This window comes from Leptonychotes weddellii, chromosome 4 (assembly GCF_054177405.1).
Source record: "Leptonychotes weddellii isolate Sample4059 chromosome 4, ASM5417740v2, whole genome shotgun sequence".
Classification (NCBI taxonomy): Eukaryota; Metazoa; Chordata; class Mammalia; order Carnivora; family Phocidae; genus Leptonychotes; species Leptonychotes weddellii.
Window position 1 is genome coordinate 82,988,815 of NC_138372.1, and position 17,403 is coordinate 83,006,217.

The 17,403-nt window shown below is 37.7% G+C and overlaps 1 protein-coding gene across 1 annotated transcript in view; it reads right to left on the minus strand.

The window, feature by feature from the left end:
- VAV3 (vav guanine nucleotide exchange factor 3) overlaps nucleotides 1–17,403 on the minus strand; it is a 341,802-nt gene that overhangs the window by 138,767 nt on the left and 185,632 nt on the right. Inside the window, exons 13-16 of the mRNA XM_081817104.1 lie at nucleotides 16,291–16,376; nucleotides 14,676–14,808; nucleotides 14,176–14,285; nucleotides 12,805–12,856 (exon numbers count right to left, since the gene is read on the minus strand). Of these exons, the coding sequence (XP_081673230.1) occupies nucleotides 12,805–12,856; nucleotides 14,176–14,285; nucleotides 14,676–14,808; nucleotides 16,291–16,376 (381 nt within the window). The remainder of the gene's footprint in view (nucleotides 1–12,804; nucleotides 12,857–14,175; nucleotides 14,286–14,675; nucleotides 14,809–16,290; nucleotides 16,377–17,403) is intronic.

Consider the following 17,403-nt stretch of genomic DNA (forward strand, 5'->3'; position numbering starts at 1 on the left):
AATGGCTGAGGCAAGACAGGGGTGGGTGTTGGTCCTGACGTTTGTGGTTCCAAAGTTAAGGCTCTTTATTACACCGCCCTAAAGTAAAACTTTCAAGGGGAAAGCCTTGTGTATATGGATATGTATTGTACATAAATATGTATGTGTATAACACAAAATGTCCCCAATAAGCTGTACTGAGGAAAAGGCTTAGCACAGACTACTTATCAATGTGCACAAGTTTAAGGCCACAAGGCAAAAGAATGCTCAGCTATATAACCAGGTAAAAGTGTTTGCAAGACAAGAGACAGTAACGCAAGCCTAGAGTCAACATACAGAGTCATCATTGTCACAAAGCATCATTTTAATCTTGAAACTTCCTATCTTGAAGAATTCAGAAGAGTTCCTAATTCATTATTCCAAGTCTGTATGGTATGTAGAAAATCCATTAGGTTGCTTTATGGTGTTCCTTCTAGTAGATCAAAGCCCTGTAAAACCGTTTTTTTTTTTTCTCAATCTGAAAGATGTTTAGGTCATGATAATTGGAAAATACAATTCAAACCCCTACCACAATTAAATAGGCCAGGAATAGTTTTGGCTTAGTAAACTACCTATGACCTCAGATCTATTCTGTAACGTATGAAGCACTATTTCCAAGCTATCTAGTTTTTAAAATGCACCGACAGCAACAGCTTTAATTTAAAATGCCAGTGTTCAATATGTCAAAGCTCAAATATTCTCTGAGAGGGAGCTTTAATGCATATATATTATTAATGCACTATCAGAGAACAGATCCCTTAGTTGATTCTGACCAATGAGTCATTAGTCAGAAACTACATAAAGCAAATTTGGGGTATGATAATAGATGAGAGAATTTTGTTTCTGGTTGCTCTTGCTATCTGGGGGGAAAGAAAGAGTCTACGACCATCCCGCCCTGTGCGCGCCCAATCTCGTCTAGGGGGAAAGAAACAAAGAAAGGCACAGGAAGTCTGCATTCTCAGGTTAGGAGATAGGAAAATGGAGTTTAATAAAACATCATTTTTATGCCTCACTGGCCATTTGGGCAAGAAACTCTTCGGAGAAAAAAATGAGAAAAGCCTGGTCTTGCACCACGGTGGAACCTCTATGCCATCACGAGCTGTGTGGCCCAGGCAGGTACTTATATCTCTGGTCCTTAGTTTACTTATTAAAAAAACAAAAACAAAAAAAGAGATCATTGCACCTGTCATAAATTCCACGAAGATTTAATGAGACAAATATCAGAAACATAGCACTGTACTTGGAAGACAATGTTAATGTTACTGAATATTAATTCTCTCATAGGACTGATGCCAGGATAGACCAGAAGAAAAATAACTCCAAAAGGGTTTTTGATGTTTACTATAACAAACTTTATTTTCTTCATTATGTTCAGTTAGCTACTGTATAGTTCACCATCAATAGTTCTTGATGCAGTGTTCAATGATTCATTTGTATAACAAACGTTATAAAATATGGTAATATTTTTATGAATTTTTTAATTTATAAAGCCAATTAATTTAGGGCATTTGTGACTTTTTGAATTTTTAAAATTTCTTTCCCTTTCCTCAAAGGGCTAGCTGCTTTGTGCAGACTGTGATGTTGCAAATATAAAGATGTGGATAGGACTAAAACCACCAGCCACTGGAATATTCTAATAACTTTTGAGGCAGATTGAGCTCCCAATCTCAGTGTTTTCTTAGACAAAAATGTTTAGAAGAAAAGTCTGCTATTCTAATAAGCAACAGACAGGTCAAACATATGCTTCTGATAACTACTTCAAATTGGGCTCTCCCCAGGAAAAACAAGCTATTCAATGTTGGTCCAAAGTTCATCCTGAAGGAGAAAAATGAGTGTTATCACACTGTGTTCATATCTCTAGTGATTTCTGTAATGTACATTCAGTGTTACATCAGTACAGACTTATGTATTTAAAAATCATCTAATCCACCCTGATAACTAGCCAGGACTTAGTCTCAGACCCTAAGGCTTTTTCTCCCCATTACCCACACCTCAAAAAAGATAATTTATTTATTTATTTTTTTAAGAAAGGCTTTTTTTTTTTTTCCTTTTTAAGATTTTATTTATTTATTTGACACAGAGAGAGAGACAGCTAGAGAGGGAACACAAGCAGCTGGAGCGGGAGCAGGAGCTGGAGAGGGAGAAGCAGGCTCCTAGCTGAGCAGGGAGCCTGATGCGGGGCTGGATCCCAGGACCCTGGGATCATGACCTGAGCCGAAGGCAGATGCTTAACAACTGAGCCACCCAGGTGCCCCTAAAAAGATAATTTAAAGTCTGAGGCTGAAATCACCTTATCTAGACAACTGGAAAAAGAAAACACCATCAAATCAAATCAAAACTTTGCTTAGATTTTTTAGCACAATTCTATAAGGTGACCAAAACTCTTGCTATAAATTAACTTATAAATTAAGACTTGACTTACTTTAAGGAAATTCTTTGATGCCCAAATCATCCTTATAAATTGTTAATAATATGCATGATGTTATTATTTGATTTGTAAAAATATCCAATTCTTACCTAACAGCATCACTACAAAATAAGTGGAAAGTATTTAGGTTCTAAATCATATTTTTCATTCAGTGTGTGAAAATACTACACAAAAATACCTCTTGCTTATAAAACAAAATGAAGGAAACTTTCATCTTTGGAGAACAATAGTAGGTATTCTTGCTATAAATGAGACAGCATGGGACGAGGGAAAAAGCTCTGGATGGAGATTCAAGATCAGTCTCTGCCACTTGTTAACTAAAAAAGCACACACAAAACACTTAATCTCTCCTCTATTTTTCAATTTTTTTAAAAGACAATACCTCCTGGCTACCTCAGAGCACTCCTTAATAATCAAATGAAGTATTATCCAAAAATGCTTTGGAGACTATAAAGCACTATATAAGAGTAAGGAATTATCCCTGTATGCTACCAGACTCTAAATACTTTAACATGAAGGAATTAAAATCTGAAATCTTGCTTATAATACTCAGAGTCAGAAAAAATGCTACGCATAATTCAATAAGACCCCAAATTGATTTCTAAATGCCTTGAAGATTAAAACTGTCTCATTTACTTTTTTGGGGGGTGGGGGATGATAGCAGCTAGCACCACACCTTGTCCATAATACTGGACTGAAATTAAACATTCAATTTACCTATACCTTTATCTGATCCAGGTTAGCATTCAACTAAACTAGTTAATGAAAACATCTTTCCAAATTAAGTTTCTTTTTATTTAGGGGAAAGAATGTTTAAAACACAAAGTTGGAGGAATAGCTACCTTCAAATATCTGAAGGGTTACCAACAGAGGAAAGAGACATGTTCTATTTGGGCCCAAGAAATCACATTAGAAAATTATACTTGGACAGGTTTCAACTCATTGTAAGGAAGTGTTTTGTATGGTCAAAGCTAAACAAAGAGCAAATTATTTCAGAGGTAGTGAGTTCCTCATCACAAGAGGCATTCAAGCACAAACTACACATGGAAAGAAGTTACAGGAAAGGTTTGAGCATTGAATGGTTGGAATAGAGGAACTTCAAACTCCTCTTCAAAGTGTCCATGAATTTATAAAACAGTATGGCTTCTGGGGATCTTGATAATTATGAACAGATATTCAGAGCATATGGGAGCGAAATCACCTACAACAAATTAACTTTTCTAAATTACATATCAGTGGGATATGGCATTTTTCCTAATTATTTAAAGCAAAACAACATATACTTAACATATAATGACTTTCTTTTTCTAAATAAAGAGCAAAAACTTCAGTCGCATATGCCTTTCTTAGACCCCCAGGAGGTCACTAACTTTCAAAATTTGCCTGGTAGTATAACATGCACTGGAGTTTTCTTTCTTTTTTTTTTTTTTTTTTTTATTCATGAGAGACAGAGAGAGAGAGAAAGGCAGAGGGAGAAGCAGGCTCCCAAGGAGCAAAGAGCCCGATGCGGGACTCGATCCCAGGACCCTGAGATCATGACCTGAGCCGAAGGCAGACGCTTAACCATCTGAGCCACCCAGGCGCCCCATGCACTGGAGTTTTCTACGTTGAAATTTCCAATTCCATTCTCCTCACTTCAAATAATGTGTGATATAAGCTTCCATTTACCTTGCAATTTACCACTGCTTTGCATGGACATTATAATGCTGACTTGAAAATATGCCTTGCTAAAATGTAAACTCCATGAGAGAAGAGAACTTGCCTTATTCATCATTACATCCATCCTGCCTAGACCAGCTCCTGGGCGGATATGAGATGCTCAAGAAATACATGAACAAATAAAGATATACAGTACTTAGTCTCATTCAATAACTGTTTCAAGCATGACTTTGTTATTTTTCCAACTAGACTGTTATTGCTCACTCTTACGAGCAAGAAAAAGTTTCTTCCATTGTTTCCATTGTAAGGACTGCCAATCTTCAAACGAAGCTTATTTTGTATTGAACAGCCCCAAGTAATAATTCCTATGATCCAGTACTTTCTTATCAAAAAAAATATCCTAAAAGTAGTACATATGACATTAACTATTAGGTTTAGACTTATAAATTAAAGCTTGCTCACTATTATAGATTTCACCGGTCATGTCATTTTCTTAGAGGAAACTATATAGTTGACTCAATACAGTGAACAGTTCCGAAACAAACTTACTCTTTGTGTTATTTACATTACCCAAACTGGAGTCAGCATAGTGACCACCATTGTCAGGTTAAACAGTCCTGGTTCTGCTTACACTATTATTCATATAAAAAGAAGAAAGAAAAAAAGAAAAGCACAACAAAGGGTCTGTTACAAAAGCTTGGGGAAACCAACACTAATTCAGCCTAACAATGTTACTTGCATTTAGCTTTAGCGGAATAATGCTTATTGGTTGATGGAAATTTTGATACCTACCCATTCTTCTTCCTCCCTAGGACTTCTTTATAAGCATGCTCAGGAATGCCAGAAAAATGTCAAGCAAGTATTAAATATAACCGGAGAAAAAGGAGATAGGTTTGATCACCACTAGGCAATAACAGAACAAGAATACTATTTAATATTTACTAATGCTTTGTCATGCATGAAATGCTTTTACATGTTTCTGGATCAAACAGGCTACTGAAAGACTCCATTTAATGACAGCTGTGGTTTTTCTGAGCACTGTCCCGTGTCCCACTTCCTTTTATTGCTGCCAGGAAACTGCGGTTTAGTTCCCTACACTGACTTAACTGCCAATTTTGAAAGGTTATAGATAATACATTATATTCAGGGAGAGTTGAGCTGGCTTCAACTTGGGAGATTAATGTGAATGGGTCGGTACCATGAGACTCAGCACAGCCCAGGGGCAAGGGATCAAGTCAGCATGGATCTCATCTCCATAAACAAATTCTTCATATTAAAAACTGGTAATGAAAGCCTTTTAAGGAGAAAGAATAAAAGGCTGTTTTTAAAGAATATAATTTCTCCAAAAATGTGGGCAGACAGTACAGAGATGCTTTGTGGACTGATACTTTAGTAGTGTATGCCTGTAAGGCTACCAGTTTCCAGCAGACACTTACACAAGATTGGAACACCCAGAAAATGCCAAAGCAGGTGCCAGCAAAGTCAAAATGTCACTCCCACATATGGCTTATTCAGGAAGGCTCACCCTTGGGCCAACTCTTGATACCACTATAGTCTTCCTTTGCCCCTTCTAGTTTTCCTTGGTGTGCTCTCCAGGGAAGAAATTTCAGAATAAATAACAGGCACGAATGTCATTACTGCTGGAAAGAAAATGCCCCAAGAGCACAAAGAGCCATCACTGACTACAAAATTATCTTTGTTGATGTGGTTGACTATTAAGAAAAGAAAAAGCTTACTGTGTTGTTGCTATTGGCCTGGATTCTTTGGGCCTCATAGTCCTTTCTAATAAACCGTATGATAAAACTTAATGAAACCAGATACCCATAGGTGCAGTCCGTTTTTTGGGCAGATATTTTTGATATTCATTTGGACAGTACCAAATAATGTCAAATACAGATAATACATCCAGGTATCTCTGCTTTGGTTTTGGTGGAATAAATTCTGTAGCTAAATCATGATGGCCTAAACAGGAATTAGTGCTACCAAAAAAATAAATTAAATTAAAAAATCACACTACTACAAAAGGCCATAGGGTGGTTCCATTACAGCTGAGATCATTTAGTGGTAGCACATACTCACTACATTGCTTAGGCCTAAATCGTCATCTCTGGGCTGTAACACAGGGGTCGCTAACTACCGCTCATGAGCCAAATATGGCCCACCACCTGTTTCACTGGAACATACCATGCTTGTTCATTTACATAGTGTAGTATCCATGGCTATGTTATTACTGCAATGATAGCATTGAGTAATTGTGACAGAGACCATATGGTCCACGAAGCCTGAAATATTTACTTTCTGGCCCCTTACAACAAAAGTACATTGGCCCCTGTTCTAAGAGACGAAATCTGTAGTCTCAAAAGACACATTTATATATATATAAATATATACAAATATATGTGTGTATGTATATACATATACAAATACATACATACATATGTATTTGAGAAGATCCAAACAGACCTCCTAATGAAGAAAACGAAGAAAAGGAACAAGAAGAGAGAAGAAGAGGAAGGAGAAATAATAGTACTAATAGTAGTAGCAGTAGTTGGAACTTGCTATAGAATTCTCTGACTTGGCTTCATGTAGATGGAGGAATCTAGGCAAAAGTATAAACAAAGTCAGTCTTTTCAATGTGTACAAAAGAATGTCAAATTCGCAGCCAAAACTTTAATATTCTATTAGAAACGTGGATCACTCACCAACCAATAGCAAAGAGCATCTCCACTTGAGACACTCAGCAGATTTCTTAATCTTGAACTGATGTAACATAACAAGCTTTATTCCTCTAAATCCCAGGATGGCTAGGGTAGGTGTGCTCTCTCAGGTCTGACTAGTCAGGCCCCATAGGTGAAACAGTGAGTCCAGGCATAACTGGTCCACTACAGGGAGCAGCAGATAGTAAAGAGGGTCATACTGAGGATGTCAAGGAGACCGGTGAAATGGCAGAGGGAACAGGTGCATGAAATGAGCCTCTCTTGTGCCACCCATCAGTGTCACAAAATCTAGGCCATGACTGCATTTCTTCTGGGTCAGGAGTTGGGACAGAGAGAAATGTGAGGAAATAGGTGGGCTTTGAGCACCTCAGACCCTGGAACTGGAGTTTGGGCCAAGTTCTGCCCACATCTCCCAGAGACAAGGAGGCCCAGACAGCATGTGAATTGCATATCGTTCTGCAGTTTTCAGCCAAACTATAGATTAGGTCAGCATATGTGAAAGAGTCCAGGTAATGTGGAAATTACCCATATCCTGGTTGGTTCTATAAGTTCCATCCAAACATTAAGTCATTCTGCCAAAAAGAAACAGATATGGAAGGACAAAAAGAAACAACCTAGAAGCATCAAGTTGGGTAGCTACAAAAATGCCTTCAAGAAATTGCAATCTCATTTTCGAAGGCTAATTTAAGGAAAAAATAATTATATGTAACATCAACTTCTAGAACTTCAAAAAATCTCATGCTGCTTAGTGGAGAATGTATGTTTTTCAGGGTTTCCTACCTAAGAATCCAAATTATAAGGCCTCCCTATCACGCCAGAAAAAGTTTCTTTCCCTCAAGGGCTGTTACGATATTCTATACAATAGGAATCCTTAACCCATCAAGTCTTTGTTGTTGTTGTTTTTTATATTGCCCTGTTATCAGAAAACTTGAGTAAAATTTCAGATCTACAATAAAAATAGGATTTTCCACTATGTGCCAGGAGCTGTGCTAGGGACTCCTCATGCACGTGAAAAAAGATGCCTGCCACTGATGTGTTTTTAGTCCAGGGGAGAAACACCCATGAAATGGACAGCTAGATCCAATGGTGACCTCATCAACCAAAGGGCCCAGGCACTTTGGCCTTGGCCCCTTAAAAGTACACATACAGAAACCAAAATAACCAAAAAGCAATTGCATTCTCTATTTAACATTTCAAAAGACATAAAAGGGAATATAAATTCAGAATCCAGAGATACGTATTTTGAAAGGTACTTTTCCCCTTTCTAAATTCCTCAAACCCCATAGCTATTCCAGAGCCTCATTCACACCAAAACCCCAAATTTTCTTTGTTTCCAGAACCATGAAGTTTTCTTTTTTCCTTTCTCCCAGCATTAGCCAAGCAGTTCAATTTAGCTTCTCTCTCAGTAAGCAGGAAGGAATCCCTATTCTTTAGGAGGACAAAAGATAGGTGAAATTGGGCAGGCACATAACAGATTTTCTTTAACAAGCAGGGGCGGAGGGGTGGAGGGAAGGCTATAAATACTACCCTTGGATAATTTTTGTCGGGCCATATAATTACAATTGCGAGAGAATACTGGGGAGGTAAGGTTACTAATTTAGCATAATGGTCAGGAAAGATCTCTCTCACAAAGTAATATTTTAAGCCAAGATCTGTAGGATAAAGAACAGGAGGAAAGACCATCCTGGGTAGGGAAGCCTCAAGGGTGGTTGCCTGAGGCCTGTGAATTCTCCAAGAACTGAAATCCACTCTATCTAACCACAGCAAAATGAGCACAGGTAAAACTGATATGAGATGTGGCTGGAAAGATAGGCAGGATAAAATCAGGGAGGGCCTTTAGGTCCTGGCAAGAATGTTGAGATTATACCAAGGGCAATAAATAGCCAACGAAGGGTTTTATGTAGGGCGGGCCACAACTGGATCACCCTCGATGCTTCCTGAAGAGTGGACTGGTAAGGAGAGGGCAAGGAGGACAGAGCTAATTAAAGATGTGAAATGCTTTAACCAGGGAGGGGAGCACGAAAATTACAAGCAAGTGGTCAGATTCAGTCTGCAGAGATTGGGGAGAAATTGACCACAGGGGGAGAGAGAAGGGCACTTTTTGGGCTTCCTTCTATTTACACTTGAGCAAATGGGACTGGGAGAAGATAAGATTTGGCTAGAAATATCCAAGAGTTCAGTCTTTAAATCCAATCCATTATATATTAACTAAAAATTATATTTATAAATTACAGTATTTAAATTCAATTGCAATACCTCCCTCATTGTTATACGCCTAGGACTTCCAGTAATATCTGGCAAGAAGGCAAATACTCAGTAAGTACTTGTAGAATGAATATAATTTCCTCTGGTAATTATCTCTCTGGTATCCAAAATATCTGAGCAATATCTTTAGATTAATATAAATTTTGTTTTTAAAATTATTTTTGATAAAATATAATTTCATATTTAAAATGTGAACAACATACTCATTGCTTTTATAATACAAACTACGGAAGGTAAATTTCAGGAAACTATTCTTATCTAGTAGATCCTGAGTGTGAGGAAAAGGCTCTGAAACATTGTTCTGTTTGACCTCTGATTATTTAAATTTTTCTTTTTAATTCTGTGGCATGTGTGCTTTTTATGGTGAGTGACCTCAAATTCCTTCTGGAAGCAAATGGGCAATAAATTAGAAACACAGTGACTCAGATCAAATGCGATTTGTGGAGTTTAATGGCTAGATTCCTGCCCCCTGCCCCACCCTAGTTGGAGAGCACTCCTTTTCAGGGGTTCAGCCTGGGAAACAAAACTCAGGGGCTGCCCTTCCAGATGTCCAACATGACAATGCCGCTGGCCCCAGAGTCCCTTCCTGGCTCTATAATTTCCATATCCCCTTCTCCAACTCTTCTCCCCACAACCACAGTCTTAGCATTTAACAATTAGCAAGAAATTGCTAATTTAGGAATTAGCCCTAAGTATCCTGGGCTAATCTTTGAGCACACGTTAATCTCTCTACGTTCATCTTCCTCTTCGGAAAACCATGTAGCACTGTGCATATGGTACACAGTGAAGGAATCTTAGATAGTGGGAATAATGGTAATGCATCTTTCAAGGAACTTTATTCAAGGGATTAATATCAATTGTTAGAATTTCAAGAATTGGGTCAAGTCAGTCAGAATAAATTCCAGGCAAGGCAACCTTTCAGTTCCCTTCAGTAAACACTACGGAGGCTGGTTCAGAATCTACCACTTCCTACCATTTGCAATACTTCCCTCACCTCCAATTTTACTTTTTCTTTCTTGCTCTCCTTCTTTAAAAAGCCTTATTCTATTATTCAAGTTATTTATTTCATATTTTACCCAACTTTGACTTATTTCTGGAACATTTAAAGAAACTGCCTGATCCTCTAGGTCCTAATTACAGTGGGGGTGGGGGTGGGGCAGAAAAAGGAAACCTGACTCTACTTGGAGATAACAGGATTTGAGTCCAGTTGCTTATTTGAGCATCTCGATGGGTAAAGAAGTTGCTGTGAACTGAGATCCTGAGCTCTATAGTAAATGATATAGCATTAAAGTTGTACAAGTTTGCTGAAACACTGCTGTGATCACTAGTTTCCTGAGCTATAAAATGGGTATGACAATGTTTATCAATTTAAATCTAACAGGAGAATTCATAAAAACACACTGGATATAAGAGATCGGGGGAAAACACACCCAGAAACCTCCTAACAATATTTTGAACATTGCTATAGGCACTCACATCCATATTCTCCTGTATCATTATGAAAACTAGCTTAAGCTAATAAAAATATTTGCCATCTTATTTCACAGAAAACTAAACGGAATTGTGAGGGACAGTGACAAAAGCCCTTTTGGAAATAAATAAGAATAAACAATGTATATACATCAGTCTTTTAAAGGTTTAAATACATTCTTCAGAGTGGGGTCCCCCAGAACTATGGCTCCCAACCTTCCTTGGTTCCACTACTGTTCCAACAACCTCAAGAGCAATCCGTCCTGTTACCCCTTCTTCTCACAGGAGAAAAAGAAAAAAACATTCTTCTCCCTGCCCTATCCAAGTGGGTCACTGCTGATTTTCTCTTTGTTCAGCCTTTCTTACGGAGGTTTGCCAAGTTCTGATGTGGTTCACTGCATATTCTAAATGCTGGAAATGGTTACGGCCAAAGGTCAGAGAACACGGTTATTGAGCAGGGATGGGATATGTTTGGGAAAGACACAGGCTGAGATTTAGGTCACCTCTGGGGAGATGATTTGCGTTTACTGGATACTTACTGTTTATTGGTATTCATGCTTTTCTATGGTCTTTTTTAATGTTCTAAATTAAAAGTGGTATTTTAAACATCTTAAAGGTGATTTGCAATTTTTTTTTAAATAAAAATGATCCAATCATCCTATAAACAGCAGAACTGCCATCTTCTGTAAATAGAACTGGCAAGCATTTCATCAGTCTTAAAATATCACCTCCCTTGATTTCCCACCACCCTCCCACCGATGCCTCCCTTTCCTTCCCTGAGTTCCTTAAAGCAACACTCCAGAATGCTCTAGGAGGACCTCGGTATCCCATGTTAATGCTAAAGAGACTGGCAGAAGCTGGCTTGAGGAGGTACCCAAGGCTTATTGTTTTTCATGGGCTGTCATGAATGCAGCCGGGCTTCTTAGTTTTCTTTTATTCCCCATGGCTTAGGGAAGAAGAGTACTCGAACTTTAGATAATGGATAAAATAGCAAAATTTGAACCATGGGTAATGTTCTCCTAAGCTTCAGGACTCAACCTAGATTATTCTATTTTCCTGAGCACAAGACAAACAGGAGCTGCTTACAGAGTTGGAAGCAGGGCTTTCCTGCATAACGAGCTTCAAAAAAGAGGGGAAGAAATAAAATAATGGAATATTCTGATGCTTGAGTAAAATCCTGACTAATTTTACTTTGCCATAATTGGCATCATCCCTGCTTATAGAAGCCCTCGACTTCGACTTTGAGCAATTCTCAAAAAAGGTACTTCCACCCTCTCACCATCTGCATGGGCAGTCAATGGAATTCTGAAATACAAACAGCCACTTGGAGGTTTAATTATATTGGTGAGGTGCCTGGAAAACGCTCAAAGATTAAGAATCCCAGTTCCCCTGGGCGTGGTACAGCCATCTTTCTTGTGGTGGGACAATTTAAATCCATCCATTCTCCTGTAGGTATATAGCTATCAAGCAGTGACTGGTAGTTTTCTACAACCACAAATTTCTCCCTTCTTCCATGAGAGAACCTTGATTCTCAGGTAGGCACAATTCTGCCTGGAATAAAGATTGTATTTGACAGATGTGGCCACATGGCTAAGTTCTGGTCAGTATTATGTAACAGAAGTTTGTGGCATATCTCCAAGGCATCCTTAAAAATAAGGAGTCATCTTCTGCTGCCTAGAATGTAGATTTTATAACCGGAGCTCCAGCAGCGACCTTGGACAACAAAGAGACCAACCCTGAGTACAGAAGCCAAATGCTGATGATGGAGAGCAGAAGACCTGAGCCTGGGTTCCTGAGGATACCCCAGTGAGCCACCAGACCACCCCCCTCGTCTACCTACCCCAGCATTCATCTTATCAAATCTCTTGTATCCAGTGTTAAGTTGTTTCATTTATGGCAAATGAACAAAATTCTAACTGGCATGCCTATCACACAGTCCATGGAGCCTGCCTGCTCTGGACAAGAAATTAAACTCTCCTCCTCTGCAGAAATTTTTTCACTTCATCTAAAGATTATATATCCAAAGAGAACCCATAAGAAAATACTGGCCTAGAATCATTCCCACAAGAGCAAAGGCTTGAGATCAGCTCTGCCTTTGCCCATTGTCACCAAACCCAGGTAGACAAGTCGACCACTTGAAACCTAATTAAAACAGCACACTGGGTTTACAATGGAGCCCACTATCCATGAGAGACTGGGCAGAGGCCACCAACTTCATCATTCAGGCCCCAACCAAAGGGGACCTACGGTATAGCCATGCCATCCCTGCACACTACTACTAACCCCTTTTGCTTCACCACTGTGATCAATAACAATACATTATTAGGACCATAATGGTATACTGGGATGGTGCCTTCTGGTTTTACAAGTCCTCATGGGTGTAATAAGATCCTAAATATAAAACAATATTAATAATAGTGCTAACAATAGATATCACTTACTGTTCAATACCATATGACTGCTGGTGTGCTATTTGGCTAGCACTCTGCCTGAAACACATTATCTGAAATTCAAAATATTATTATCCTTATTTTACCAAGGAGGAAACCAAGGCTCTGAGAGATAATGAATTTAGCTAAGACTATGCAGCCAACCCATGGCAGTGGTTACTGCTGAATCCAGAATTTTTCTATGAGCTTAAAAATATTCTAGCAGCACAATCATTTCACTCAAAATGTTAGATAAAATAATCTCAAGAAAATCTGTTTTTCTCGCTTCAGAACTACAATAAAACATTCTAATATTACCCCCATATTAACATGAGCATTTCTTAAAACAAAGCAAAAGAAGAAACAAACAAAAAGCCTGATAGAATTTGTCCACAAATGGTAAACAGTATTAAAATACAAATGAAGCAAATCACAAAAGTGTTTGTTTATTTGTTTGTTTCTGAATTTCACCTTTTGCTAACAGTTTCAATTTCAGGGTGACCTATATGTTTTCGTAACAAGGGTCACTATGCACCTTTTAATCCAAAAACATCAAAACTAAAAAGAAACCCCTTAATAACATGTTCTTGTATAATTACATTTCTTTATGCCATTCCTTTTGAAACAGGTCTATTTCCCACCTCTTTCTTGAGCTTCCACTTCCATAAAAGGAAAGAACACAGAAAGAAATCAAGCCCTTTAAACATTCATTGAAAACATCAAGCAATTTATCTAGGACTCGAACAATAAATGAGTTAAAAAAACAAATGAGGGGAAGAAACAAATCTTTCTATTAAAAATAAGATGTGCAAGTATGAATGTTTGTGTTCCCAAGCTATTTCTAGTCTAAAGAGCTATATAAAATATGGTAATTACATCAAAGTTTTATCATTAGAACTGTTAATATTTTCATGGGCTGCAGAAAGCTAAAGAATTAAAATTTACCCATGAGAAGAAAGTCAAACGGAAGGTTAGAGCTCCCTCTTTCTTTTTCTTGAAGAAATTTGCCAAAGCCTCTCTCCTAGGAGACCAAAGTTACCAAGCAGACAGCTGAGGAGCACTCATGCTCAAAGTGTTTCCACAGTCTCCGTATATATGCTACAAGGATTGGAGTACATTTATTGACAGTTCATTATTCGTAAGAGATTTAAGTAGTAGAAAAAGCACTTTTAAAGGTAGAAATACTCACAAAGCCATTTCAAACTGTTCCAGCCATTTTTTCTTTAAATCTTTTGTTTTGCAATAAAATTCTAACCCATTTTGTCCTTGGGTATGGATGAGGTAGAAGCCATAAGACCACTGTTGAAATTAATATTCCTCAGGTTAATATGTATCACTCAGTAATAACATCACGCTTCCAAATTCACTAAAACACCACCATAATCATCCACAAACCGCTCGTAACATTAACAGCACACAAACTCTGAACAATCAGATTTTTGTAGTCAACTTTATATCTATAACATTTCTTATGCCAAATGCATTATAGAGGACCATTAAGGCATTAGAGATGATCATTATCAGTTGTGGCACTGTCCAATTATTTCTCACAGAGGCTTGCTCCTAATCAATCTCTAGAAAGAAAAATCACCTGCGTCAATAAGCCCTCTCACATTAATGTATTAGCCTCCTTTCCTTGAATGGTCAAAGTTATGAGTAAATCATGGTAATTAATTTTCAAAAATTCACCTTTTTATTTTCTTTATCAGTTGTAGGATTGTTGGCTATTTTGTATTGCTGAAGATCTATGATTTCCTTCATTTCATAGTTATCGCCTTTCCTTTTACATACAATCACTGCCAAATCAAATAAGAAGATATGCCTGAAAGAAAGAGAGAGAGATTTAAAATGGTTTGCAAGCATGTATGTTAACTTTTCCTTGGTAAAACTTAATTAAACCAACCACACTTGTTTCTTTGAGTTACAAAGGCAGTATTGCACGCTGAAAAGAATGAACTATACATACCCTGGCACTACTCTTTACGGAATGAATGGCCTTACTCTACCTTAGTTTCATTTAAAAAATACGCAAAATTATAGTAAGAATATACACATTACAGAGCTGCTGTAAGGAACAACCGAGATAAGCCACTTTAAAGTGTCCAGGAGCAATTTTTTTTTTTTCCAGTTTAAATCCTAGACATTTACAGAACACTAATGAGAACAATAGCAGTGAACTTCTGATATTTCGAGGAGTCGGCCAGAATGTGTTGAGAAGTGTCCATCCCTTTCACAAAATGACTCACTTAATTTAAATCCCCAGGACCATCTGCTGAGGTATTATTTTCATCTTCATTTTATTGGGGAGGAAACTGAGGATTAGAGAAGTTAAATAATTTGCTCAAGGTCACATAGCTAATGAGGGGCAGAGCAGGATTCACACCCAGATCTAATTGTGGAACCTGCACTTTTACCCTCTGTGTCGCTCCTTGTGATTTTATGGACCACCTGAAACACAAATTGAGCAGCATATGAGCAAAATGCAAATTAGAAAAATTATGGTTATATTTATGCGTTGATATTTCTCTTAATTTTTAACAAGAGTGTAACTGGGGGAGAAAAACAAACTTGTAATCCTATCATCCAATACCAATATTTTTATCTTTTAGAAAATTCTCAGGAATTAACATGTATACATTTTTAAATAATGATAATGACAATGATACAGTCACATAGCTCTAATACTTGCATCACTTTCAAAGACTATTTTCCTGGAGAGGCTGAAAAGGGTATGTCTCTCCTGGGAGCTACCTGTAGAGCCTGGTATCAAGTTGGAAGAGCTGACACTGCCCCCTGCTGGCTGACTTTCCTGGTTCAAAGTTTCCGGAAAATGGCCATTTTAACCAAATCAATCAGTTTAGCAATCGTATGTATATAATTCGGGATACCAGGCCAAGCTCACTAACCTGAACTTCCCTCAAGAAAATATCGCGAAATGATTCCCACTTAGACTTAATTCTTAGGGCATTTTGTCTTTTTAGTTGTTTTCAAATGTATACCAAAAAAAGCAATCAAACAATTGTGTTGTCTATTACTTTACCTCTACTCTCATTTCAGTGTGTCCCTCTGAGCCTCAGCTGACATTCTATATTTGTCATATCCCTCTTAAGAACTTAGACAAATCAACAGATACCAAAACATAGAGGAAAAGACCTAACATATCTATGAGAAAATTGTAGAAAACCATAGGTTGGTCTGTCCCCTTGTTTTTCTTCCTCTGCTTCCCTCCTTTGCCCTAGAATTGTTTTCTCAATCTTCTGATACTAACCACTTATTATGAAAATAAGTATTGCTCTTTTCTCACCTTTCTTGTTTCGTATGCTTGTCTAGGGTAGTTATTCGAATTTCACCATCTCCCTGAGGTCGTCCAAAAAGCAAAACTGGTTGGTTCTAAAATATAAAATTTACATGTCTCAGCTTTTCATAATCATGTAAAAACAGAAATAAATATTAGCAAGGATATTTGCTAGGGACAACTACTTTATTACAAGTTTTATCATTTTACATTTTTAGCACACTTAGTCTAAAAAGCTCAGGTCTATATGATTCACTTTCAGAAACAGTCTGTCCTTGGAGAGCCTAGGAGGTATACTGAGGACATTAATTAATTTTACTTATAACTTCATAGGGAAGTTAGCTTCCAAAAGCAAGAATTAACTGGAAGAATTCAAATGACAACAAAGTTACAGCAACTAATACTTATTAAGCACGAACTGTGTGCCAGACATGGTAGTAGATATAGGGCAAAATGTGCCCCTGCCCAGTGCGGGGGGGGGGGGAATTTACAGAAGTATATAATTATAAATGTGAAATTTCCATGAAGAAAGAGTATAGGAAACATGCATTTGCCGGGGGCTTAATTTGTTCTAGGAGGTCAAGAACAGCTTCCTTGAGCTAAGATCTCAAGAATGAAAAGTATGACTTAATGATTAAACATAATGAACCATTTTCCCAGAGGCAGACACTAAAAAATATTAAGTATTTATGAACAACTACTGTACAAAGTGTTAAGGGGAAAAAGAATTGACTGAAAATTATCACTAACATCTAGGAGATTATAACCTAATAAAGGAAGCAGATATGTAATTAATTAACTGTGCTGCAAGAAAGTATAAAAACAGATATTCCATTAAAGTCCCCATGATGTATTTTGCAGAAAAAGAAAACTCATCCTAAAATTCATATGGAATCTCAAGGGACCCTTAATAGGCAAAACAATCTTGAAAAAAGAACAAAGTTGGGGTCTTAGTCTTCCTATTTCAAACCTTATTAAAAAACTATGGTAATCAAAACAGTGTGGCACTTGCATACAGACAGACTTCTAGACCAATGGAACAGAACAGCTGGAAATAGGCCCTCATGGAACCCTCCTACACCATTCCTATTGGTGGGAATGCAAGCTGGTGCAGCCACTCTG